This window comes from Brassica rapa, chromosome A06 (genome assembly GCF_000309985.2).
Source record: "Brassica rapa cultivar Chiifu-401-42 chromosome A06, CAAS_Brap_v3.01, whole genome shotgun sequence".
Lineage (NCBI taxonomy): Eukaryota > Viridiplantae > Streptophyta > Magnoliopsida > Brassicales > Brassicaceae > Brassica > Brassica rapa.
Window position 1 is genome coordinate 8,790,009 of NC_024800.2, and position 27,651 is coordinate 8,817,659.

At 37.9% G+C, this 27,651-nt stretch overlaps 3 protein-coding genes and 1 long non-coding RNA gene across 5 annotated transcripts; 3 read left to right on the forward strand and 1 right to left on the reverse strand.

The window, feature by feature from the left end:
- Positions 1 to 58: 58 nt before the first annotated feature.
- LOC117134579 lies at positions 59 to 27,331 on the forward strand. Its single transcript, XR_004458764.1, has 2 exons — positions 59 to 98; positions 25,993 to 27,331. It is a non-coding gene; the product is annotated as an uncharacterized LOC117134579 (long non-coding RNA).
- On the forward strand, positions 14,139 to 15,821 carry LOC103872857 (high mobility group B protein 3). 2 transcript variants are annotated; one of them, XM_009151300.3, is made up of 8 exons: positions 14,139 to 14,296; positions 14,492 to 14,541; positions 14,643 to 14,729; positions 14,888 to 14,945; positions 15,003 to 15,047; positions 15,128 to 15,208; positions 15,335 to 15,424; positions 15,528 to 15,788. In XM_009151300.3, the coding sequence occupies exons 2-8, from the start codon at positions 14,501 to 14,503 to the stop codon at positions 15,543 to 15,545; spliced, it is 420 nt and encodes a 139-aa protein (XP_009149548.1). In that variant the 5' UTR covers positions 14,139 to 14,296; positions 14,492 to 14,500; the 3' UTR covers positions 15,546 to 15,788. The 2 variants fall into 2 exon arrangements, with proteins under 2 accessions (XP_009149548.1, XP_033148867.1); XM_033292976.1 differs by having other exon boundaries at positions 14,273 to 14,364; positions 15,528 to 15,821.
- On the forward strand, positions 16,795 to 18,080 carry LOC103872858 (WUSCHEL-related homeobox 14). Its single transcript, XM_009151302.3, has 3 exons — positions 16,795 to 17,031; positions 17,260 to 17,646; positions 17,898 to 18,080. The coding sequence occupies exons 1-3, from the start codon at positions 16,872 to 16,874 to the stop codon at positions 17,960 to 17,962; spliced, it is 612 nt and encodes a 203-aa protein (XP_009149550.1). The 5' UTR covers positions 16,795 to 16,871; the 3' UTR covers positions 17,963 to 18,080.
- Positions 18,367 to 25,993, reverse strand: LOC103872859 (Fanconi anemia group J protein homolog). Its single transcript, XM_009151303.3, has 29 exons — positions 25,281 to 25,993; positions 25,026 to 25,107; positions 24,869 to 24,944; positions 24,675 to 24,739; positions 24,543 to 24,590; positions 24,345 to 24,445; positions 24,134 to 24,275; positions 23,949 to 24,010; positions 23,788 to 23,861; positions 23,638 to 23,708; positions 23,366 to 23,453; positions 23,203 to 23,281; positions 23,023 to 23,112; positions 22,815 to 22,923; positions 22,373 to 22,466; positions 22,217 to 22,300; positions 21,981 to 22,137; positions 21,688 to 21,869; positions 21,524 to 21,568; positions 21,356 to 21,384; positions 21,145 to 21,266; positions 21,007 to 21,054; positions 20,788 to 20,912; positions 20,583 to 20,717; positions 20,262 to 20,500; positions 19,229 to 20,039; positions 19,074 to 19,145; positions 18,774 to 18,896; positions 18,367 to 18,674 (listed from the first exon to the last, which is right to left on the reverse strand). The coding sequence occupies exons 1-29, from the start codon at positions 25,648 to 25,650 to the stop codon at positions 18,639 to 18,641; spliced, it is 3,759 nt and encodes a 1,252-aa protein (XP_009149551.1). The 5' UTR covers positions 25,651 to 25,993; the 3' UTR covers positions 18,367 to 18,638.
- Positions 27,332 to 27,651: the final 320 nt, after the last annotated feature.

The following is a 27,651-nucleotide window of genomic DNA, read 5'->3' on the forward strand; positions in this document are numbered from 1 at the left end:
GCGCACCTTGTGCGCGCGCTATACACCTTTTGGTAGAAATTGATAGGGAATTTTGTTTTTTTTTTTTTGCTAAAGCTGTAAATATCATATAAATGAAAGTAGCTTTTACAAGGAAAAACTAGTGTTTGATCCATCTTGGCAAAAAAGAAGAAAAAACAAGTGGGATCACCAATTTAAACCAAAAGAAAAGCATGCTTTATCTCAGCCATAACTCCATAAGAGAACTGAACCCCTTACGATGTCTCTTGGCGGAGATAATGTTCTTCATCTCTCTATCTATGCTACGGAAAACAGTTGTCGCAGGCAGGGAAGTCTGGTTATGAATGAGGTTATTTCTCTGTTTCCATAGGTGAAAGATCACTGTGTGCGTAGCCAATTTCCTCAGGAGCCTTAACTCCTTCGAGGTAGCAGCTCGAATCCATGATAGAAGCTCAGACCATTCCGTGAACCTAAAGGATGGAGGGTTACAGCGGATCAGAACCTCTCGCCAGACATCGCAGCTGTACTCACAGGAGAGTAAAACGTGGTCCCTTGTCTCCAAGTCTCTGGAACAGAACGGGCAGTCAGCGGAGATCGGAATACCCCAAGACGCAAGCCTGGTTCTGGTGGGTAGGCGATCGTAATTGGCAACCCACATTGTGAAAGCGAGCTTCGGGACGGAACCTTTGAACCAAACAACATCCACCCAGTCCTTGGTCTCTTCCCTAGGTCGCAGTACTTCCCACGTTGTATCTGACCTGAAAAAACAAAAAGAGGAATCACCAGCAATCCATTCAAACATATCGTCACAATCATGAGACAGAGGCAGCGAAATGGTGGTGAGGTAAGAGTGCAGATCAACTTCCTGTTGTGATCTAGGATGAGGGAGAGCCCAATCTGATCCACGCGTTGCATCAGCAACTACAGCGTCCTTTCCAATGCGCAGAGCTCTCGGACCCAGCGGCCCCAGATACGTGATTAGCTGGCCCAGGAGAGTCCAGACGTCAAACCAGAAGCTAGCTGAGCGCCCATTACCCAGAGCAGTTTTACAAAACTGGAGTGCCAGGGGGCGAAGCTTCAGGAGCCTTTTCCAAGCCCAAGAATCACTAACCGAAGCTTCAATGGACCAGAAGGATTTATCTTGGAGGTGTATGTTCCAATGCCATTCAACCCATAAAGAGGGGGTTTTAGAAAGGAGTAGCCATATGAATTTTAGGCAGAGGACCTGGTTCCAAACCGAGAAACTCCTCAAGCCCAGCCCTCCTTCCTGCTTGGGTAAAAAGACCGTCGACCAAGCTATTTTCGCTAAACCTCTCTTATCGATGTTACCTGACCATAAGAACCGAGCACAAAGAGCCTCAATAGCCTGAATGCAACCCTTCGGCAGCATGAAAGCAGAGAGCCAGAACGTAACCGTGCCAAAGATTACCGTCCTGAGGAGCTGCAGTCTACCGGCGAAAGAGAGAATTTTTGAAGCCCAAGATTGAAAAGTCAAAATTATCTTGTTGATTAGCGGAGAATACTCAGAGATTTTGAGCTTCCGGCTCATAAGAGGGAGACCCAAATATCTAATAGGAAAGCTCCCAGCTGGGAAGCCGTAGCCAGTAATCGCCGTGGACTCCATAGGGTCGAGGCCAGCGGTGAACAGCTCTGTCTTAGACGTGTTCATGTGGAGACCAGACCATGAGGCAAAGTCATCCAAACATTCAGTGATGCCATGGAGGCTGTTGCTACTACCGTCGAAGAAGATCATCACATCATCCGCAAACATGAGATGAGAGATTTGAAGTTGCTCGGTTCTAGGATGGTAATTAATATTACCATCAGCGTATCTGGACGTCAACAGCCTAGAAAGACTCTCCATTGCTAGAACGAAGAGGTAGGGGGACAAGGGGTCACCTTGGCGGATCCCTTTAGTGCTTTTGAAGTAACCACTCGAGGAGCCATTGACTGAGACCGAGAAAGACGCAGTGGAGATACATTCAGAGATAAGCGCGATGAAACCTTCTGGGATAGCCAGGGCCCGCAAGGAGGCAATGATGAAATCCCATCTAACACTATCAAATGCTTTCCGCAGATCGACTTTCAGCATTCCACGGGGAGAGATCGCTTGAGTGTTATAGCCGTTGACCAGGTCTGTCGCAAGTAGAACATTTTCCGCTAGGAGACGTCCCGGAAGAAAGGCCGATTGGGATTTAGAAACCATAAGAGGGAGGATGTCCTTCAGCCGGGAAGCAAGAAGCTTTGAGATCACCTTGTACACAGTGTTGAGACAAGATATTGGTCTAAAATCAGTAGTAAGGAATGCATTAGGCTTCTTCGGTATGAGCACCAGGGTCGCTGCATTCCACTGCTTTAGGAGACGGCCTGATTGGAAAAATTCCAGAACAGCTTCAGTAACCTCCGGCCCAATCACTGACCAAGCAGCAGTGTAGAACTCAGCCGTATAACCATCCGGACCTCCCATTTTATTCTTGGGTGAAGAGAAGAAAGCATGTCTGATATCCTCTGAAGTGAAGCCAGCCTGAAACTTTTCAACCTGGTCCTCAGAGCATTTAAAATCAAAAAGTAGATCAAGATCACTTTGGACAAACATGGGCTGAGCTACTGCACTGCCAAGAAGGTCAGAGAAATACCCAACGCACAGGTTTTCAATACCTGTCTGAGAATCAATCTTAGCACCAGAGTCCGCATACAGGTAGTGAATATGGTTGTGAGCCTGCCGTGAGGCAGCATATCTATGGAATAATCTGCTGTTGCCATCTCCCAAGGTAATCCAGTTAATGTGAGCTCTTTGAAAGAAGAAGGCAGCTTCAGCAGACGATAATTCTTCCCATTCTTTCATAGCTTGGAGCTCAACGGAATCATTAAACGGGTTAGGAGCAGACAGCATTGCGGACTGAGCTAGTAACAGTTTAGCGTGAGCCTCTGCTGTCTTCCTCTCTATACCCGAGTAATTCTGGTGACTAAAAGTCCTGATACACTTCTTTAACTTCTTAAGCTTGACGGATAACCTAAACATTGCTGAACCGTTGACGTTGAAGGAAAACCAATTGACACAAACCATAGCTAAGAAGTCCGGGTTCTGGTTAAGGAAGTTATAGAACCTGAAGGGTTTCTTCGTTCTAACACGGATGGGGTCCAGGCCAACTGTTATAACAGCATGGTCTGAGAAATCAGGGCTGCCGAAGAGGGCAACCGAAGAAGGAAACACAGCGTACCAGTCGCCATTAACAAGACATCTATCCAGCTTCTTGGCCACCGGGGCAGACTTCTGTTTATTCCACCAAGTGAAAGTAGTACCCCTGAAGTTGAGATCGTCAAGACTTTCGTTGATGAGACAGTTGTTAAAATCCCTGATTCTCTTGTCCATATTCAAGGAGTGCGGACTGGAGTGCTCAACCGGATCCCTGATCTGATTGAAATCCCCAAGAAGAATCCATGGCTTTGTATCTAGATCGTAAGTTGCAGCAAGCGAGGCAATTTCCTCCCAGAGGCTTACCCTTCAACCACATCATTGGAAGCATAAATAATAGAGATGAAGAACTTCGACTGACAGGAGGGCCAAGTTACTTCAGCCATGATCATCTGCAGCGACTTGTAGATAACCGAGACCAGAAGGGAAGGGTGCCATATAATCCAAATTTTGCCAAGAGGCGAAAAACCATAGTTATCATCAGACGACCATCCTGGAAAAATGTCTGAGACAAACTTATTCATCTTTGTCTTTTTCACATGAGTCTCAAGAAGACCACCAAAAAGGGGAGAATTTTTTCTGAACCACTTCCGTAAACCGCTGCGGTGGCTGAATTTATTCAGGCCGCGCACATTCCAGCAAAAAATGTCCGACGACATAAAATTAATTTATTTTGGGGCCCCTGTCCCGTTTACCTTTCTGACCTGAAAATCTCTTTTTGTTGCGAACAACCTCAAAATCCGGCTCGTGGGTACTGAATTCTCCTTCCTCTAGCTCAGAATCTGAAGATTCCACATCAGACGAATCCGGCTGAACATCAGAATGTGTCCCCCTAGAAGTACCTGAGTCACACCTCAATAGCTCACGCTGAGGCAGTAGTGCAGTGCCACTAGACTCACCTCTAACAGTATCCATAGACGTCCCCAACTTAGAGTGGAGCGGGATCTCAGTACGAGTTAGAACCACCTTAGGGTCCAGAGGTTCAATAGGGGGTTTAAATTCCAGAGGTTTAACTGGTGCCTCAGGAGGCACTAGGCCAATACCACTGCCAATCAGAGGAGACTTGCTTGTTGCGGGTGGGTCCACAGCGATCCACTTTTGTTTATCCTTAGACCTCCCGCGCCTTGTCTTCTTTCCCGGTGCGTTCTGCTTGCCTTTTTGTGGGCAGTTAGCCTGCACATGATTAGTAGCTTTGCAAAGGGAACAAGTTTTCGGAGCCAGAGGACATCGTTTGGAGATGTGACCAATTTCCTTACAGGACTCGCAAACTGGAGGCATCCAAGGACTCGAGACCAAGACTCTGCATATGTCGCCTGACTCGAACTGAACGTTAACTGCCCAGGCAAAGGCTTCCTAGGATCGATGATGGTGAAAACCTTTGCCACCTCCAGGTTCGTTTTGTTAGCTGTCGAGGGGTGCAAGAACTTCGGATGACCCACTAGTCCTGCGATCCTCTCCAGACCATCCTCATTGAAGAACTGAAACGGAACCTTCCTAAGCTCCAGCCAAATAGGGGCAGAGGAGAGTTCAGGCTTAGCGGGAATAACACCCGGTTCCCATTAGTCGACAAACATGGTTTGGCCCTCAATATGCCAGAGTTTCTGTTTAATAACCATGTTTCTTGTCGCAGCGTTTGGTATGCGGAAGAGAAATGTGAAACCCTCCATTTTAGACACAACAATATCCCGGTGGTATTTGCTCCATATCCCGTTGACAATGTTGTGTAATGTACCTTGAGACGGGGGTTCCGAGTAGAACTGCCCTAAGACAAAGGGCTCCCAAGACTTCTTGTTCTTCTCAATGACTGAGTTCGGAATCTTAATACAAGCCTCCCCCGAAGGTAACGTAAAGGGTTCACCTTTCTTGGATAGACGTGTGCCGATTCCTTTTGCGTGGTCACACCAAGTATCACCAGGAGCCGTTTTGCTCGTGGCTGAGGCGTTTAGCCCCACGTCTGACCTTGTCGGAGCTAAACCTGCATCCACAACATCTTTAACACCTGCAACAACCACTTCAGAGGAGACTGTGGGTGCAGCATCTAACACTATATCTGATTGTGAGCTCAAACACGGGGATTTGGCATCAACAGTAGGTAGGTTTGGAGGCCTACAAGGAGCATCCTTTACGACACTGGTTGCAGGGTTTTTCGGGGGGGATACAGAGGGGCTCGGCTGTGGAGAAGCAAAGCTCGACTCAGATCTATTCACAAGGGCTTCATCACGCGCTGGAGATGGATCAGCCGACGAGACGGCGATCACAAACTCAGAAGATGGAGCCTGAGCAGATTGGGGAACTGGATCTGACTTCTCAAGCGATTGTTGAGCGACCTCATCAGCTGGGAGGCTGATTAGCGCATCAGAAACAGTCGCAGAAGGAAGAGACAGGTCCAAGCCATCAATCTTGAGAGAGGGAGATTTCAACGGAGGAGAAGACTTCGCCGGAGGGGATGTCTTCGAGGGCTTAGAAGCCGCAGATTTCTTAGGCTTCTTCTTCGTCATCAGCTTCACCGGTGACGGAGAGGAGGAAAGGCTGTGGATCCGGCGCCGGATGAGACGCCGGTGAGCCGCTGAGAGTGTCGGCACTTTGTCGGTGAAATCGCCAATCGCACTTTAGAGGAGAGAGAAAGTTACCGTTGTTATCCACCAAATATCTTTTTGTTATCAAGTAAATTGGGGAATTTTGTTGTTCCGGTGGTGAATCGTATTTTAGAACTCTCTCTCTTTTGATCAAAGAAAAACTCTCTCTCTCTCAACTTCTATTCAGTCATATGCTAGCTAGCTAGTTGTTTAATGAGTTGATTACTCTCTATATCACTTTTTGACTTTTCTTTACATTCAGAGTCACTTCTTACATGTGAAATATTTTATTATGGGCCAGCAATAAACTGTAGACATCTTTACCCTTAATAGGCATTTGATGCATGGACGGATGATGCATGGACGGATGATACATGGACGGGTGATGCGTAGACGGATGATGTGTGGACGGGTAATGCATGGACGGAGATGAGTGTAAAAATTCATGAAGCTTCATTAGAGCAAGCTCGACAATAGTTGAGCTTAAGGACACAACTCCAACAATAATATTTGTCTTTGAATAGGGACAAAAAAAATTTGATTATGTTGTGGATATAGACGCTAACATAACCATGAATAAAGAACAAGAGAGATCTCTTAAATTTGTAGATGGGGAATTCAAGCTTGATGTGGTGGATAGAGTAGTAACTCAAAACACTAAACATAGATATAAAAAATGTAACATATTGAAAGACTGTGATACGGATGCCAATGTGTCCACAATCTCAAGGATGAACAAATTAATAACTTCAAACCAATAACTACCACGCACATGTGGAGAAAAAAAACAAGCTTGAGTGATGAAAGCAAAGCTAAACAAACCAAAAAGTTAAAAGGAGTCATCTCTTCCTCCAAAACCCCTGGTCAAAACGAGTCAGCTCATCTTTCCGGTGAGCCACCATTGGTTATGCGCTCAACATCGTCGTGATTCGAGCTCGTCACAGTCATCCACCACGAGATATGTAGTATGCTGAATTTTGAATTTTAATCATAATCTTACTCGTCCACAAATAGCCGTTCATGTTTGCCCGTCAACGCTTATCTTTCCACACCCATCCCATGTGTTGTTACATGCTTATATTGTACATGTAGTTATCCATGTTTTTCAAACATACACATATCACTCATCCATAACACAATCATTGAATATGTGTACAAGTACATATTTTAAAATATAACAAAAAAATATATCAAATTGGATAGCAAATTATAGAGAATAAAAATATATAATTTACTATATCAACAAAATTTGCTTTATGTATTTTTAATTTAAAAATAAACAAAAACAAAATATTAAGAAGTATACTAAACAATAATAAAGAAACACATTTTATCTTTCCTCTTGTCTAAGAAAGATCTCATTTTCTTCTCATTAAGAGCAAATATGTATTCTCTTTGTAGGTCCTACGAGAAAGTGTTTACAAGTGCATTGTGGCCTTGGATGTAATTGAAAAGTGATAAAGTGCATCTTAATGTAAAAAATTCTTGTTTAATCGAATATTTCTCTAATCGTATAACAACCAATGACGTGTCATTGGAGATTTTGGTAGTGTTTTAGCCTGGTGTAAATTTTATTGAGCTTTGACTACCTTTAGCTTCAATTCACTAATAAGTAAAGATTTTATTAACATTTGATTTTTTGTGTGAATATTATTAAGCTGCTTTTGGCTCACCAAGACTCTCGTTAGGAAAATAGTAGGTTTAAACTTTCCTTGATTTAGATCATTATTCATTGGTAAAAAAAATACAATGAACTAGAACTAAACATTACTCGGATTCGAGACTTGCGTGACAGATTAGACAATGTTTGGTGTTATCATATGAAACATAATACTAAATAAGAAGAATATTACTCGTGTGCGAGATTTTGTTAAACTAGAACCAAACATTACTCGGATTCGAGACTTGCACGATATTTTAAGTGTTCCCACTCACCATTACTAAATCAGGATAATTAACTATGGAACAGAATACTAAATAGGAAAAATGATAGCCAGCTACTTGAAGTATTGGCCACCACATGGCTAACCATGCAAAGTAAGTAAATACACACTCAAGTACACGAAGTATATGTTATGCATGCTAATATCCCTGAATTTTATGGTTTTATGTAGCCAACATCATTCGATTAATTTAATTAGTAGGAAATCGTCACATGGACGTCGGAGATGGTAATGCCGTGTGATTAGCTGTTTGGTTAGTTTGAAACTGACCCACACGTCCCAATTGAAATAAAACCCAACCAATTTTTAAAAGAAGAGTGTTATTGGGCCACAACTAAAACCTGATATCTATCCAAATTAAAAAAATATATGACACAATCCAATCAAATATGATCTGATCCGAGTGATTTATTCTTCTTCATCCTCAACGTCGAAGAAAACCAGAGACCCAAAATCAAAACAAATAAAAATGAAGGGACACTATTCCACAGAGCTAAACATGTAAGATTCGTTGAACCCATTAGAGACATGTTTGGTTTTTGCTCGATTGTGAGATGAGATGTGGTTAATTGACTGGTCGTTTGATAGATAGATCTAAAATCGGGATCATCAAGAACACAGTAGGAACAAAGGTTATGGTGGTCGCAAATTGTGTGCTTATCGGTTGCCAGGAAATATTTTCACGGCTTGGACAGACAAAAATTTAGTACAAATTTTTTTGGGTACAAATTATACAAGGTGTAGATCGAACAAATGATTTTTGAGATGTTTTACTAGTAATGGGATGAGTTGTAACATGTTTTGTTGTGTCACTAGAAAGAAAGGAATAATCATTGTTCCTACTGTGAGTGGCTTAATGAAAAAAAGTCAATGGTTGGCCAAAGAGGGCTTTGCTTGAAGCACGAGTTGAAATCTAAGAGAAGAAGAAACAAATAAATGAAGTAATTGGCACTGTCAATTTCCTTCATATGGAATTTGAGTAGCAGAAGGTAGGGAAACCAGGTTTTAGTAATGGATATGAAGAGATCAAACGACTAGGTCGGTTTTTATTTTAATTTCGGCCAGGTGGGGCAGTTTAGAACTAACCAAACATCTAATCATATGGTGTTACCATTTATGACGTTCACGTGACGATTTTTCACTAATTAAATTAAGTTAATGATATTGGCTACATAACAATATAAAATTTAGGGATGTTAGTATGCATAACATATATTTCGTGTAGTTGAGTGTGCATTTCTTTACTTTGCATGGTTAGCTATGTGGTGACCAATACTTCAAATAACTTGTGTGCCACTTTGTATATTTGTAGAACTATACATGTATTTCTAAAATATTAGAACACTTTCAACAGCAGTATGAAGAGAAGTCCTAATCATTAAAAAAATATAGAAAATTTAAGAAAGGGAAACAACAAAAGTTCTAAACTCAAAGGATTTAAGAAACTGTCTATCTAATCAAAGTACATATGTCATTGCTTAAGAGAAAAGAAATGTTTTATTTGATTTTTTTTTTTAAAATGAAACATAAATGAATAATTATAATAATATTATTATTTTTACTTTAGAAACTTTGAAGAATTCTAACTGATGGAGGTGCTGCTCTTACACACCCAAATGACTCATCCTTAGGAAAATATTCGTAAGTTTGACAATGACACTAAACAACTTATATTTAAGCGCATAGAGAACTTGAAGAAGCAAATCAAAAACCATAGGGTATAAATGGTGACCAGGGAACGGCGAGGAATAATGCATTCCCTAACGTTCCTAAAAAAATCACCGTTCACAAGGAATAATAATTCCCTCTCATTCCCTTTCATTCTTTTTTTGTAGAGAATTAAAGAACAAAATTATTCCTTCATAAAATTGATAAGGAACAACCATTCCTTTTCATTCCTGCTATTTTATTCCTGAACATTCCTTTTTTATTCGTTCCTTTTGTTTCCCGAATGATCACCAATCAGACCCATAGTAAGTCTACACTCGGCTATATAAACAGAGATGAAGGTGTGCATTACATACATCAGAAACTTAATAATCCTTCAAAGAAAAATATGGATATTGTTTCCATGCTCTCAAACCGACTAACTTGGGCACGAAGGCAAGCTGGCGTTCGTCAACATTTTTTTACCACAAGTTTCTTTACCAGAAAATTGCATTTTTAATCATGAAGTTGGCAAAATTTTGTACTTTAACTATTCGAACTCAACTGCTAACATTTTTAACATTTTAAACAGTGAAATTTGTTTCAATAACATATTAAAAATTGAAACTAATTTACTTGTTTCACATGTTAAAATTATGATCGGTACTGTTCATTAATATGTCAAAATAGATGACGTGGTGATTTATTCTTTAAAAATATATATTTAAAATTATTTTAATTAATAAAAAAATTAGATAAAAATTCAAAATAAATTCTAAAAATTGATAAAAATTCGAAAAACACAAAACAAATCAGGGAAAAAAAATAAAAATTTAGAAATTAGAAAAAGAAAAGTAAAAAATTGATTAAAAAATCTGTAAAACAAATAAAATAAAATAAAAATTAAAAAAAAAAACTAAAAGTTGAAAATGAAAAGGTACATGAACCCAAATCTCTTTGGTGTTTAGGTAGGCATGGGCATCCTAAAGATATAGACCCAACAAGGCAGTTGAAATTTTTTGGTTCGGTTTGACATAACGGTGATGTTGACAACTTTAATCATATCACTGTAAAAAGATAGTACGAGATACAATAGAATTTTAAATTTTTTTGTTGAATATTAAAATTTAAAAATTATTTTTATGATTTTTCTAAACTATTTTTCATTTTCAATTTTAATTTTTTTCATTTTTTCATTTTTTAATTTTAATTTTTTTATTTTTTAAAAATTTTTTACTTCCTCTGTTCCTAAATGTAAGATGTTTTACAATTTTTTGATGTTTCAATATATAAGATATTTTTATTTTCCTAGATAACTTTTACTTTATTAAAAACTGTGCACCCAATCATATTTTAATAGTCTATTTTGTAATTGATTGAATACAATTAATTTATAGTTTTAATGATGTTTTCTAGACAAAAAGTAGTTTTCTTAATATGTATGTTTCTACCTAAACATTTTATATTTAGGAACAGAAGGAGTCATTTTTTAATTTTTTTAATTATTTAATTATTTAATTTTTTAAATTTTTAATTTTTTTAATTTTTTAATGTTTTAATTTTCTAATTTTTTATTTTTCCGATTTTTATAAAATTTCCTTTTTTTTTTCCTAAATTTTTATCAATTTTTACAATTTATTTTTATTTTTCTTATTATTATTTTTTTAATTTATAACTTATATTTTTTTAAAGAATAAACCATCATGTCACTTATTTTGATTTATTAATTCACAGATTTGACATGTGAAACAAGTAAGTTAGTTTCGATGTTTAATATGTTATTAAAACAAGTTTCACTATTTAAAGTGTTAACAATTGAGTTCCAAAGTTTAAAGTGCAAACTTTTGTCAAATTCATAATTTAAAATGTAATTTTCCGTTTCTTTATTATTAATGTTTGTAAATGTTTTGATTTCTTTACTATTTTGAGTGAGTAAAAGAGTGGTACTAGGGGGAGCTTGGGATGAAGATAGGAGGATATTTGGAGGTAGGCTTGCACGAAACGGTGGAATATCTTTGCAATACAGAGTCTTTCTTGTGGATGGAAAGCCTTGAAACTCTGTTTCCGGTTGTGAGTTGCTTACAATTGCCTTCTTAGAGGTTTGTTCTTGTTCTCCTTTATACTTTTTCAGTAAAATGTTTGGTTCTCATTAGGATTGCATTGGTTAATGTAGGGTGCACAAACTCCCTTTGACTTCGCAAATGAAGTTGATGCAAATGAAGTTAATGTACATGAAGAGTTAGTATTTCACCTGATTGTGGCCGACATAAATTCAAAGAAAATGGTGTACATTGGAAGAAGTAAAGGTTGTGCACAAGTCCGAATACAAGAAGTAGGATTTAGCATTCATATTCTTTCTATGGAAGGGCTTGACTCAAATGATCCCAAGGTAAACGTGGAATATATATTATTGTTTTGGTTAATTTGCAAATCTTTCATAAAGAAATAGTAATTTTATCATTTTTGGTCTTATGTATGCAGTATGAACTTCTGATGGCAAATATAAATGCCTCTTTTGCTGTGAATGTGGACAAGGACCTAAAAGAAATTACCAACAGTGCTGAAAGGATAATGACTGAAAGAATCCGAGCATCTGCAACTTTAATTCATTTTCTGCTCCAAACATCATTTTGGAGTAAAATATACTTCAATCTCACTCCATTTTTAACTCTAAAATTGGGTAATGATTAAGGTTAATCCATTCATTTATGGAGTAATCTCACCTATTACTCTATTTTGGAGTTGATATTTTTTAATTTATATGCTGGTTCTTTAAATTTTAATTTTTTATTTAATACTAAAATATTTTAAAATGGTACTATAACACGAAAAAATATAATTTCCATAAGAGATTATTTAATAATTTTACATAAAAAATTATAAACTAATAAAAATACCAAAACTAAACATAAAAATATATAATAAATAACCATAAAATGTGAAGATATTATTACTAATTTTTCGTTTTTGACAGAATTACATAGGATAACACAAAGCAGAAAACAAGAATATAGACTAAACAATGACTCAATCTAGAAACGAAAGTAGGACATACACACTACCACAACCGCAGTCCCAAGGCTCGACTAAATCCACACCAACTTATCGTAAAAAGATGAACCAAGTTCAACCGAAAGTCAGAACCCGATAATTTTTTGCCTCCTCGATGAATCCACTCTTAAAGATAATTGCACACCTGTTCTCAGCTCGTCGATAGCGTCAAAGCACCTGCCCACAAAAAAAAACAGCAACATCAGCGACCTAAACAAACAGCAACATCAACAACCAAACCGGGCTTTTATTTTGCCCGGATGCGACCTATATTCGATGTCGATCTGAGTAAAAGAGGCCACAACCTCCGTACTCCATAATCTGAGCTCAACCTGCAAACAATTGCCTCACATACCACCACAAGAAGCTCAACTAAGCCCATGTAGTGCTGGGATGTGAGCGAAGACCTAACGCTAGCCGTGACAGTCAATGACATGAGAACCACCACACGTTTGTATTCGTCGAGAACCGACCAACTGAAACTAGAGCTGCTAAAGCCACCACTTACACCAGCAAAGACCGAACGAAGAACAAGGGCTAATTCCCAACTGATACTCACCGAGTTCGACATACCCTATAAGAGGTGTCGACTTCAGATATTATCAAGCCGGGAAAACATATCATGAACCGCGAAGAAGAGGTTCGAGGTGAGGAGACAAAGCATGCGGCCACTGAGATGGCATAGGCATCGAACATCCTTTAAACCGCGAGCCAGCCACTAAGCTTGAGCACCAAACCGACTCAAACCCACAACCCGCCGCCGTGGTAGAAGGATCCACCGGCACACACCACACCAATATAAAGAGAACCCGAGCTCGGTGAAACAACGAGAACCAAGAAACTTGATCTCGAGCCGAACGACTCCCTGGACTTGTAGTGGCGAACCGCCGTTGACCCAGAGAAGCCACTCTGATCCTCCCACTCGCAGACGGAGATAAGCTAGACGAGATCAAACAGTAAAAAATTGATCTCGATCCAACCCAAAAAACCGACTACATCCACCACCAGCCTCTCATCCCACTCGCCGAAGCCACAAAGAGATGGGGAGACCACCGGAAAAGAAGCACCTCTGCAGCGGAGCACTCATCGGCGTCAAACCATAGCCCACGACTATGTGCATATCGAAGGTAAGAAGACTGGTGAAGCGGCAACATCAAAGTGAGAAGGACAATAGAAGAAGGGGGGCCCTCCAGACGCTGCCACGCCCCGTCAGGGCCGGAGGCAGAGACTTTTGAAAGAAAGCTAACGACAGTGAAATTTGTCATATATATGTTAATTATATTAGGTAATACAGTAGTTTTTATTTAAGAAAAGAATTGAAAATATTTTTCTATACACTACTAATCAATTTAATAATTAGTTAAATACAAAATATAATATATATGTATATAAACCATTTTTTTTAAAGAATTCTAAGAATCATTTTAATTTTAATGATATAATACGTGGTTACAAAAACATGATCCATAATTAATATACATGAGATTGTATGCGATTTGTTTATTCAGTCGTATACCGATATTTCTAATTAAAAGATCGTTTTAGGGAAACGAAGATTCGAGCATTATTCTGCCATTAAGCCTTCGCGTTCGAATTTGACCTAACAAATCTTTTTTCGCTTTCATAGATATCGCTAAGTTAACACAAGAGTCAATGCAAGTGATTAAAAGCGTGAAGAGAAGGGCAAGAGAGCCAATGAAATAGAAAGAACACGGATCGATGACATGGCAAAAAAAGATTTGAAATCCCGCCTAAACCCCTAAGATATTTTTAGATAATGGTGCGAAATTGAAATCCAGAAGATATTTACAAACCCTTAAACCTCGTCGTTTCATACAAATCACAAACACGTACCCTCATTCCTCTCTCTACTTTCAAACCCTACGAATCTTCTTCCGTCAAAGGTAAAATTTTCCTCCGATTTTCTTCGTTTTTTCCTCTCGATTGTCGATCTCTCTCTCTCTCTCTCTTGGTGATAATCGTCTCTCTCTCTCTCTCTCATCGTTATTGTACCTCTTAGAATCGAATATTCTCTGTTCGATTGCGTGGTTTTCTATGTGTATACTCTGTTGGCTGATCTCTTCTTATCTCGTATGCAGAATCAAAGCATGAAGGGAGGCAAATCAAAGGCCGATACCAAGAGCTCCAAGTAAGTAGATCGATTCTTCCGTTTTTTGTTTTGTCGTCTAGTAAGCTCTCCAGATCTCGGAAATTTCAAAATCGTTTTTGTTTATGCGTTGTTGATGATAGGCTGGCGGTGAACAAGAAGCCAAGCAAAGCGGCTGCTAAGGATCCAAACAAACCTAAGAGGCCTTCCAGTGCCTTCTTCGTTTTCATGTAAACCATCCCCTCATTGGTTTATTATTGTCTATCTTCTCGATTCAGAACATTAGATCTTATAATTTAAATTTTAGGTATATTGATTCGTTCTTGATGTGATGATGCTTTTGCTAGTACCTGCGTTGACTCTAATGATATCGATTTGGCTTTTGAAGGGAGGATTTCCGTCAGACTTACAAGAAGGATCATCCCACTAACAAATCTGTTGCTGCTGTGAGTAGTCTTATCTGCTTTCCTTTAGATTCCATGTGTTAATTAGTATACTCACAGGTTGGGAAAGCTGGTGGACACAAGTGGAAATCCTTGTCTGACACTGTTCGTTCTCTAATCTATTATCTTTTTTAAGTGTTATTTAAGTATTTAGTTAACTTTTTTTGGGTTTTACAATGGTGTAGGAGAAGGCTCCCTACGTTGCTAAGGCTGACAACCGCAAAGTTGAGTATGAGAAGAACATGAAAGCCTACAACAAGAAGCTGGTAATTTTTATTTTGGTTTTAGTATAACACCAATAAACTTTATACTTGCATCAAATGTTGTTCTTAGTTATTCAAGAGTGGTACTCGTTGACTGACTTTTGATGTGTTGGTGTTTTTTTCTTCTAGGAGGAAGGTCCAAAGGAGGACGAGGAGGAATCTGACAAGTCCGTGTCTGAGGTTAATGATGAGGATGATGCCGATGATGGGAGTGATGAGGTTCCTTCTTGATTCTGCATCACTATCATTACATGGTTGCTTCTTTTGTTTATGATCCCACTACCCTTTATAAAGCTCTTTCCCTTCTCTGTTTTATGTGTAGGAGGAAGACGATGACTAGGACGTTTATGTTTGGTGGCATAATATAGGACGCTGCAAGGATCTCAAGCATGTTCGTTCTTTCTTATCTTCTCTTATAATGTTAACGAGAGATTTGCAGCTCTTTATAAAATATTAAGCCTTTTTATAGCTCGTCGTTTGTTATGATCTTAATGCTCTTTTTAATCTCTTCGACCTCTAATGAAATGGTGACATGGTTGCTTATTAGAGTTTGGTTTAGTAAATTGTATCGTTAAATCTCTAATCAAATCTTAATATACAGTCAATGTATCATTTATCTACACGCAGTAATAACCTTTAATCAAGGTGTTCCAAAAAGTTTATTCCTTGACTTTACTTTCTGTTTGGTTGAATTGACTTTAGCTACAAAGGTTGTTAAAATTGTCTGTAGGCCTTCTTTCCAGTGACCAAAGCCATGGTGAGTTAGTGCTCTTTTCACAAATTTTTATAAAACTCATACATAATTAGAGTTTTTAAGAATATATCATTACTTGATTTTTATACAAGAAATATGCTAATTCTGATCATTCTGGCTAGTGGAGATTGAGAGCGGAATCCGCGTAACATATCTTTATATCAAAGAACCTTTTTGGTCGTAAATTCATACATTTTATTCTTTAGTTACAACAATGAAAATGAAAGCATGCTCTTTAGTTCTATTATCTTTTAATTATTAGTCACTAAGATAATATTTTATATTGTGCTGTGATTAAGCCTTGCTTCCGGCTTTATGTAACCACTATATATAAAGTAAAATGCACAATTTGCGTTCTTCTACTCATACAAGCAAAGCTACTGATGAAATAATTACTGAAATTAATTTATGTAGTTTTAATATGTCATCCACACGTAGGATTAAGATCATCTTATATCATTTTGGAATTTAACACTTTTTTAATTTCTCAAATGGTGGATTGACCCGTAAAACTCGAATAGAATGTTGAAATTCTAACACTAAATAGTGACGTGACACACGATTGACCAAGATCAATCCTTGTGCTTTAATTTTCTAATCAATCTAAAAATTACATTGAATACAAGATATACATCTACAGAAATCAGAATTAAGAATCTAATTTGATCAGTTATAATCAACTTATGTCCCTAATTTCTCTCTAATTAACCGGTAATCATATAAAAAATCTAGGCCAGTTGATCACTAGTCAAGTTATCTTTTCAGAAAAGTGTTTATATAACGGTAAGAAATAAATTAAAGATCCTTTATTCATAAAAAGATGTATAAATCAGTCACTTTCGTACAGTATATAGTCTTCATATATATGATAAAAAAGGAAGAGAAGAAAGCAAAGTGGTGAAAGAGAGAGAGATGGAGAGAGAGAACCAAAACGGTGCGTATGTTGGAAGAGGAGTTATGACGGAGGAGCAAATGGAGACTCTCCGTAAGCAGATCGCCGTATACTCCGTTATCTGTGAACAGCTCGCTCTCCTCCACAACTCTCTCTCTTCTTTCCATCCTCTCTCCTCAGGTACACTTCTTTTCTCTCTACATATAGTTTTGTAAACGCGGCGTTTTGTAATGCAACCGTTTTCTCTAACCACACAACTTACTCATTGAGCGGCTACTTTAGTGTAAACTGCGTTTGCAAACGATTGGTCTGAACTAGAGTTATTAGCGATATATATGCAAACGCATTTTGCGATTAGGTTAATACATATTTATACTTGGAAGAAACTTAAGGCTCACGTACGTATAGGAATAAATCCGAACGGTGATGGATACTTTAATCCGATGGTGGCATCATCAAGCGCTCAGAGGATATCGACTAGGAACCGATGGACTCCGACGTCCACGCAGCTTCAAATACTTGAGAGCATTTACGAGGAAAAAAGCGGAACACCGAACCGACGTAGGATCAGAGAGATCGCAGCGGAACTGTCTGAACACGGACAGATCACGGAGACAAATGTTTACAACTGGTTTCAGAACCGGCGTGCTCGGTCCAAACGTAAGCAACCTCAGACGATTGCAACGACTGATCAGGCTGAAGATGCGGCGGTGACGACCGATGAGAAGAGGAGTTGTGGAGATTCTGGAGGGTTTGAGTCTTACGAGCATATACTCTTCCCGAGTCCTGACTTAGGTAACTTTTGTTCGAGTTTATACCATATGATTTTAGTCCAATGCATTGTTTTTCTAAAGTTCGGTCGGTTTGAAATCTTACTTTTTTGGTTCGCTCTGGTTTATTTTTTTTAGTACCGTATTGTAGCGAAATTTGGTTTTGAGTTTGGGTTGATGAATTTCGGTTTTATTTTTATTTTTTATCCTTGTATGATAATGATAAAATAATAGAAGAGGTGATCGACTTGTGGTGGTTTATTTTTATGGTTTCAGGGATTGAGCATTTGTTGAGTAGAGGGGAGCTTTCTGGAGACTTCAATTCGTATACTATAGACTGACATAAAATACAAAGAATGAAGAAAATCTCTAGTCTCTACTCTCTCTCTTCTCCATGTTTCTATAAGACTAAGCAATACATTTCGTTATCTTAATTAAAATGACCTTATTATGTCTGTGTTTGTGTGACTTTAACAAGTGCTTCACAAATTGATACGCCCACAACCTTAATAGATGGCCCATAAAACTCTCGAAAACAGTGAGAACAGTGTGTTAGCGGCAAAGCTGCATGTCATTTCCATTGTTCATCACCTCAGGTTTTCACGTCTCCCTCCAGACGTGCGTAGAATTTTGAGTAAATAACGTTTCCAACTTTTTGGTGTCAATGAAACAACGTGAAATTCTTGATTTTTGCTAGTAGAAGTTCCATAACTAACGAGTAATGAGAGATTCAATTATATAACCATTAGCAAGAGAAAAATTTATATTCATAAAGATGGAAAAATAAATCTAATAACCGAATAAATTGTGTTTTTTTGTTGTCACAACCGAATAAATTATGTATGTTATGTATATAAGTGACCAAGACCTAAACACAAGCCAATTTCCGAATAAAGCTGGCCATGTTCAGATGCAAAAGCCTAAATCTTTCTTCTTACCACAGGTGCAAAGTTCCTTGGTTGACATCAGCTGAGGACAGCTTAATGCCGGTTTGGCTTTCTTGACTACATTCTTTTTCTAGGCAGTTTTGCTTGTGCGTTTAGGTAGTCTCAACTGCACACAGATGAAGATAATGAATATTAAGGTTAGGGAACTAGACTATCAGTAAACAGAGTTTGAAACAGGAATGCGAGTTATTTCTCTTCCCCAGACCTTTGATTTTGTAGTTCTCCAGCCTCCTGAATCTTGCTGCGGCGTTGGGGAGTATGCAAATCTCTCTATTGACTTAAACACATCACTCTTGTCCGCATCTGTATTGCTGACATCAGGAGATTCCTACAAAACCAATAGTAAGATTGTTGTTTATTCCTACAATGAAATCGATCTGAAACTATATTTTGACACATCAAATAAGATGTTAGACTTTGGCTTGAAAGCATTAAACTCATCTTAGTTCAATCTCAATTTGTTCAGATTGCTAGTCTTATATAAGAGTGAGGCGTGCAAGAATACCTCATGCTTTAACGCTTTTTCCTTGCTTGCATCATCTTCTGTGACATATACTTGATCAGCAAAGAACAAAATCTGCCAACACGTAAGTCCTGATATTAACAGAGGCCAAGACAATGAACCAAGCATTATGAAGAATCACTACTAAAGTCGCTTACTTTGCTTAGAAACTGGACATTTGATGAATCAGTAGCCTTAACTTGCACTCCGAGACACGTATTTGGGATACTACAGAAAGGACAAAAGATAGTATTGAAAACACATCCATCTTGCTGGCACCAAACTCCCTGACCTTTTGCACTTTCAGAACTTCTGCAGAGTCGCTGATTAACTAATTCGCAATCTGTCATGACAACTGAAACACTTGTTGGCACTTCTCCAGGACCAGTTCCTAATGTTTCTTTCAGAAGAGACAGCAAATACGTTTTGGACGAAGAAGTCAACACGCATTTGGGAGGTGAGTGGCTCTCAGGTTGACCTAAAGAACTTCTGCAGACTGAACAAGATATCTTCATCACCCTCTGATTCACTTCCGGAAAAGCATATACATTGTCGTTTTGGGATCTTGATTCGGTACTCCCTAACCCAAATTCAATTCTTTTGGTGAAACTTGTGAGATCTGTGGGTCTGGTACTAGTACTAGGAGCATTACTGTTTTCTTCTTCAAGGTCAATGACTGGAGAGCTTGTAAATTTTCTTCTCTTCAAAGCATGGGAATTTACACTCATGTTCAAAGGTGACTCTGCTCCAAGAGGAGATTTTCTTAAATTTCCAGTAGATATACGCTGCTTTAGGAATTCATCAGGAGACCTCGGAGATCTCAGACCTGTTGCTGGGCTAGAGCTTTCATTCTTCGAGTAAGAACATGGACTGGCTCCAGAAATACCTTTGAACATACCAGAGATTTCCTTAACAAATGCTGTTTCTGGATCTTCATCACAATTGGTTACAGAAGACACCTCACAATACCTGAACATAGCAGTTTTTAAGTTTACAGACATATTTATAATATAAACTTGCATTCTGCAGTATTTTAATAAAAAATTCGCATGACATGCTAGTTCTTAAGTTGAAGCTAGCTATCTCTAACAATCATGCCACTTTAGGGCAAATATTCCTCATTATACTTATATGGTGTGAATCTAATAAAATCTCGGCAAGTATTAAGCAAAAGTTGTCAGATATATTTACCCAGGCTCAGGTTGGACATCACACTCAAGGTCAATGACCTCTTCCTCTTTAACTTGAATGAATGTTTGAGAAGGTATGTCACCTACAGATGATAACTGAGAAATGGAGGTTCCATAGTTCACACCAGAAAGCCGCATGGATCTCGAGCCTTCGGCTATTTTTGGTTTCCAGTCTTCATTCATAAAATCATATTTTGGATTCGAACTTGTATTGTCCTCCACTTTCACCACCTTCTTACCCTGCACAAAAATTCATGACCAATAAGAAATTGTCATGAGAAAACACCACAAACCAGAAAACATATTTGCTTTTAGAATGTACTTTTGGCTCTTCATGATTGCATTCCATCTGAATCTGATTTTCCTTCTTTATGCATTCCATTCTTAGGTATTCCGAAGAAAAGTTTTGCTCAACAGTATGATCTTGGGACCCTAACATCTTACTGTCGACTCGTTCCTGCATGCAATTCTCGAACTTTAATGTTTATGTAATAAAGTTTCTTGGAAGGGACTGAGATGGTTTGAACCTTCGCACTGTTGAAAAAAGATCTTAACCCTTCCATAGATTCTTCAAAATTATCATAAAGTTTGATAGACTGCCTTAGCCACTTTGAAATAGACGCCCTGTTCCGTTGTTCTCTGTATCGCTCATCTGGACACCAAAACAAAGAAAAGTTCTCATAGCTGAAACAGAACAAAATGTTTTAATAGTGTTGAGCAGTGACTATTTGAAATCTTATAAGTACCTAAGAATATGATGGCCCCATAATCAAACCTATGCCGGATACACCGCCCTGTAAAGAAAAACACCATGATGAATAGCCTGTTACAGAGTTAAAATTAACTGGAAGTTAAGTGACAGAAAGCAGGTTAGCACATCGAACCTGCTGCTTGATTCAAAGCACGATAGGCTTGTTGGCAATACCAGTCACTCCCTCCAAGAAGGTTCTTAGATGATTTATACGTATCATTATATTTTTTCTTTAGTCCGACTTGAAGATCATGCCTGTCAATAAAGCGACTCGTTAGAAAACAGTACTCTGAAGAAGATCAGAAACAAAGCTGACGACTTTAAAAGAGAAATAGAAATCTTACAAGTTTGGAAATGGAATGCCAACAATTATCTGTGATTAATCATCAAGGTTAACAGGCCATTCATTAACCAAATTGACCAGTATAAATCCCATTTGTCCTAAAGCCGCAGTAAAGGGTTACTGTGAATGACTAAACAAAATACCAAGACAATGCACTTGAAAAGGATACAACCGCCCTGGCGTTGTCATCAGCAAAGTCAATTCCTTCTGAAACCTGTGAGAAACATGTAGACTAACTCATATCTCAAATCCATTTACACCTATATCTTAGGATCGTATTGCTCCCTTTAATTGTACACCAATTATAGAAATCAAGAAAGAAAAATGACAAACCTTTCCTCTACAAACTGCAAAAAATGCAGCTCCTTTCTTGGAATCATCCTGAGCCTCAGTTTTAACTAGCCCTGCTTTCTTTAATCTTCTATTTCTTCCAATCAATCTGTTCTTCCCGCGGATAGAATCATAATAACCCTTCAGAACAGAATCGAATTCATCCTGGGCTCCTCCTCTCGGCTCTGTAACAAAGGACAATTTATTTGCGGTTTTGACAATAAAACAAAATGCATCACTATATGATTTTTTCTGGAACAGTTTCTACATGATCATAGAAGGTAAAAGTGACCCACCAACAAAGAGGTCCTTCTTCAAGCAGAGCCGAGACCATTGCCCAGTTTCACGCCAACGAGTGCAGAGTTTTTCCATCAACTTATAGCTTGGAAAGAATACAAGCGAGCCACCTGGAACAATAGTGCAAACTTCTTCCAACGATTTCCCTAGCGCATCCTTCAAAGAAAAGTAGAGGATCGTGTCAATAGACGAAAACAATGCATCTCAGTACAAAAACAACAAATTTACACAGTACCTGGAATGAGTATGAATCAGCTGTTTTATAACTTCCATTTAGGGGATAATTACCAGGACCATTGGAGATTGCACCAGCCCACACCTGGAACAAAGAGGCGTTAAATCGTACATTCAGTTCTGGAAACCGTTGCTAAGTGGAGAGATTAGTCACAACCTGCAGATTAATATCAATCACATGTGGAGCTTCTAAACAAGTGCCAAACTGCATCCCAAGTTCAGATGAGAAAGAATTCATCGGTGACAAAGTCCTACAATTCCAAACCAAAAAAACTCAAAAACTTAATCACTACTGAAAGAGATGGCACAAGAAACAATGAAAATGTAGCAAACTCCTAGCCCTTGGGGCAAGGTGAAGACTAGAATGCTATGCATAGATCTAAAGTTGAAACACATATGTTACCGCAGCATAAAATGTGTTCAAATTAAACTTAACTAAAAAAAAATTTAAGGATGATTCATTGTACATTGATGATGTCGTGGTTTTTAACAAAGCCAAATTAACAAGAAGCTCTCATTTGAAAAAAGAAAAAGGTGTACGTGAATTTGAAAAGGGTGACTAATTATTTTGCAGAAGCAATAGTCAGGATAGTACTTACCCGGATGTTAAAATGATGGATAAAGAAAGATCAGCTAAGTCTTTGAAAACAACGGACGGATTCATACACCATAAGCTGAAAGTATGCGTCCAGGTACCAGAAGAATCTCCTGCATCCCAGCAGACCAAAATGAACACCTTTTGTTTCTACAGACGGGTAAAACTTCAAAAAATTCCACTAAATAGATCTCTCGGAAAGTCACTTCTACCTCTTTTTGTAGAGCGTTGTAAACCCAGTTGGTAATCTAAGATGTGACTTCCATTTCTTGAAAAGAAGTATGTAAGTGAAGCGAACAACTCTGCATGAAAGTTGGGCAATAAGCTCTCCCACCCTTAAGATGATAATACAAAGAACAATGCCTAATAAAGTTATCAAGACGCAAAAAAACCTTCTAGTGTCAAAATAGAGATCCCACTTAAATGAAGCATATCTGATTCCATTTCTGCCTCCTTTGATGTTCTGATCGCCTTGAGCAGTAAGCACAATGTCACATTCAAGAATCCTATAAAGGCCTGTGAGCCAAGCCAGATAACAGCGAAGAACTGACTTACCTTTGTAAAGCAATTCAATAAGATTGGGAAGCATTCCCGAGTAATATTAGATTCCTCGAGCTCTTTTAAAGCTTTATCTCCAGTCCAGCTGTTAAATGACAAACAACAAAAAGTTTTATAAAGAGTAATGCATATAAATATGCCTGCTTCTAACACATTACACTTGCAACAAAACAACTCCCATGAAAATAAGAAACCAAGAATATTGATACAGTTGGAACCTTTTCAAATTAAAAAGTAAAGAGATGATCGGAAGAAGACTTTCAACCTACCTAGAGAAATAGTGCTGAAAATCACGTTTTTCTAGAGAATCCTTTTTTCTTCCAATCCAGCTTATCAATCCCTAAATCCATAGAACACTCGATATTAAAAAGTAGTCATTAATTGCACCTCTGAATATTATCTTGCCGCTAATGAATTACCTCTACTACTTCACATAAAGGTTGATATATCATTGGCTGGGCCACGCTCATCTGTTCCAGTTCACTCTGCAATTCTGCGTAACATAAAGCCAACATTAGTAAAGTAAAAGTCAGTGAACAGAACCATGAATAATAGCAGAGATAGTTTGAGTTGTATATACTGAAAAGAGTCTCTTCGTCCAAGTTAATGCTTCCTGCTTCACGAGCAATGTCTTCCATATTGCTGTGGACATGGAAAGTGTTTAATCCACGGAATTAAACACCAACATCAGAAACTTGTTGCCAACTAATGTTTCATATATAAGTGCAAATTTATCAAACCTACACAAAAGGTTCTGAAGCTTACTGTGCTTCATCAAATATTATAATCGCTCCTTTCAGATCTACTTCAACTCCTGCTCGAATGACAGGATTAACTATGTATGAATAAGGGCAAAAAACCAGTTCTGCATTCTCCGCCAATGACCAGGCAGCATAATATGGACAGCCTACAAAGAATTATCCGAGATTAAGAAATAGAAAAAAAAAAAAAACTGAAAAATTAAACCAAGTCTCACCTCTTACACTTTTCCCAACTTTAACAAGATCTTCAATATCGTGAATCTCATTGTGACCTCTCTGCTGAAGTGATGGGTGAGATGTGATTTTACTAAAGTTCCTGGAAGTTAAAGTAACGATTACATGACTTAGCCAGCTAACAACAAAAGAGGAAAAAACAAAGAACTTAGATCAACAGCAAAAAAAAAAAAACTCACTTAAACTCAGAACATTGTATGTTTGTCTTATCCTTTAGGAGCAACCGACTGTGCAAAGAATACATGTTAGCATACAGGCTACGCAGCAACTAAAAAAATGGTGCGATGATACGAATGTGGATGAAGATATACCATTCTTCATCTACATTCTCCTTCCCATGTACATGACGATTAGTACAGTAATGCTTTCTTGAAGCCTTACATGACAAAAATGGATCCATGAAAGAAAAGAAAAACTTTAATGAGTGTCAGAAAACACAAATCATCTTGATTAACCATAAGTAAAAAGATCCTAAAAGAGAAAGCAAAATCAGATTTTGACATACCAACACAGCCATGGGAACTCTGTAACCAGTCTTCTTATACTCACGAATGACTTGAGTAATCTGAGAATGAGTTCGTCTACAAAAAAAAAAAATCAATTATAACTAGCAAAACATAGTTTTATACAGCAAAATTTAGTAATGTAATAGAGCTGCTTACGAAGCATAGTATATTGTAGGAACTTTGGGTTTCTTCTTAGTTGCAGTCTCAGCTGGTTCCTTATTGCTAGCCAAAGGAGTATCTATTCATACATTAACCAGAAATCAAAAAAATTAAAACCGATTCATCTTCCCCAGTCAATAAATGTAATTAGCAATAAACCAGAGCTTAACCGGAAATTGTAAATTAAACCGGTTCATCTTCCCCAATCTAAAGCCCTAATCCACACATGCGATCGATCAATAAACCACGAACCTGCGGGCTGAGTTTCGGGGATGAATCCACCTCCATGGTTCAACGGATCGGTGGCCGCCTCAGGCGCGGCTTTCGAATGCGACAAGTTCCCTTTCAGAAGCCGCGATTTGTGGTTCTGCTGCCAAGCGAGCACCGAGCAGAGCAGGGAGAGAGATTTGCCAGTGCCGGTGGGAGACTCGAGCAGCGCGTGGCAGTGGCCGTCTCTCTGGGCGCGATCGAGCGTGGATATGACGCGGCTCATGAAGGCGAGCTGGGTCCCGTAGGGCTGGTAAGGGAACTCGACTTGGAGGCCTCCGATTTGGTAGACGTTTTTAGGGGTTTTGGGATTTAGGGCTTGTTTTGATTCCGATTTGGCGGTTGTGGAAACCATCTTTGGTCGGTGGGATTCGTCGGAGGGTCGGTGACGGGAAGAAGATGAGAACTGAGGTTTGACGATTAAGCGTTGGTGTTAAATGGGCGGGAAAATTTGACGACTATTTCGAGTTTCTCTTGTGTTTGGCGCTCGTTAGTTTTGATAGGGGAAGCTAAGATTTGAAAACGACGTGCAGTTCTGGTTGGTTATGAGAGAACGGTAATACGTTTGTAAGCGGGCTTATTTAAACCCATATTCTTTTATGTTGTTGTTCTTTTAAAAGCCCAATTATTTCTCGTACGTACAGTTTTTTTTTTTTTTTTGCGCTAAAACGTTAATTTCAATTCAAAGAAAATGAAGGTTTCAGTTATACAGCAGTACATCTGAGGCTTAAGCTACCAAGGCAAAAAAAAGTAAAAACAAGGTAGCAGAAACGATCAATGACGTACATACAAAGAGCATGAAGTCACTATAACCAGAGGGACATGAGTCCCCTGAAGTTCTTTCTCAGGCGTCTAGCTGAGATGGCGTTGCGGATCTCCTTGTCGATGAGCTTGAACACCGAATGGACTGAGATAGAGATGGTGTTATGGAGGACACGTACGTACAGTTATAGCAATTGTTATGTTACAAAAAGTAAATAGAAATTAACATTCTATAAAACTTCAATCTTAGCAGAGATAAAAGAGCATGGTATTTAGTTGTTCTTGCGTTGTATGGATTTGTGACGCTCTCCTTAAATTCTTAAACGAACTCTCTAAAAACATTGGTTTTTAAACTAGTTACCTCCCGTGCCAAGCACGGGTCAATTAATTTCACTATCATCCTATTTTTAACTAAAATTATATTTTTGTTTGCAGAAATCATAAAATTGTAAAGCTTATCAATATATCAGAATAAATTATTTATTTTTTTCACATATTTTCTAAACCTAAATAACACATCGGAATATAAAATTCATTGTATAAAGTTATAAATTTCATAGAACATGTTTAATCTATAAATGTATGTAAATCTATTAAATGAATATTTACCTGCTTTTCATATCTGAATTATATATCTGCAAAAAAAATTATAGCTTGATTGGAAAAGTTAATAAACTTTAAATAATATATACATAAAATACTTAGTAAATAGAAATCAATAGCAAGCTGATTTTTTCTATTTCCCTTTCAATTTTTTTTATCATGTTTTACCACAAAAGATTTTTCAAAAAGGTTGAATTTCATTGCCTTGCTATATACAAGAGTTTCATCTATTTAAACAGTTTGGATATCATAATTATAAATGAAAATGTGTTTACCTTTTTCCAGAAGAATATAGCTTTTAATATTAAGAATAACTTCATGTCTCTGATAGTAGTACTTTACGAAACAAAACCCAGATTTTCCATTATGCTGTGAACAATAAAGTTATAAAATAGAAGTATAATCTGAGAAAACCTTGAACTTGACTTATGCAGAAGGAATGATATAGAGTTATTTTCAGAATAAGAGAAGAAGCTGTTAGAATAAAGATCTTTGCTATACTCAAAAAAATAAAACGACAAAGAAAATGGAACGATAGAGAAGAAGAGGAGAGTATAATTACAGAAAATTAAATGCTGAGACTCAAAAGAACTCGTTACGTGGTAACAACGACTCCTCTGCAAAAAAAAAACTAAAAGAATTCAAAATTGCATAACGAATAAATGCTGAGACTCAAAAAATTATTACTTACTTACTCATTTGCTAAACAACTATAGGAACTTGTCTGCACCACCAATGTATACCAGCGAATTTCCAGAAGCCATCTATAACTTCGCTTCTTCCGCAGCTTCAAAAACTTTTTAAGATAAGAAAAATCAAAAGCCTTTCTTACAAAAAGATAATTATAGGAAAGACACAGGCATAGGTTGTGGAAGAAAGTAAACTGTTTGAAAAAAATTTGTAAACAAATTTGTTATCTGAGTGATTCTAGTGTCGTTTAAAGTTGTTTTAGTGTAGGGAGTTGAGATCGTGTTTTAGTGGCTGAGACAAT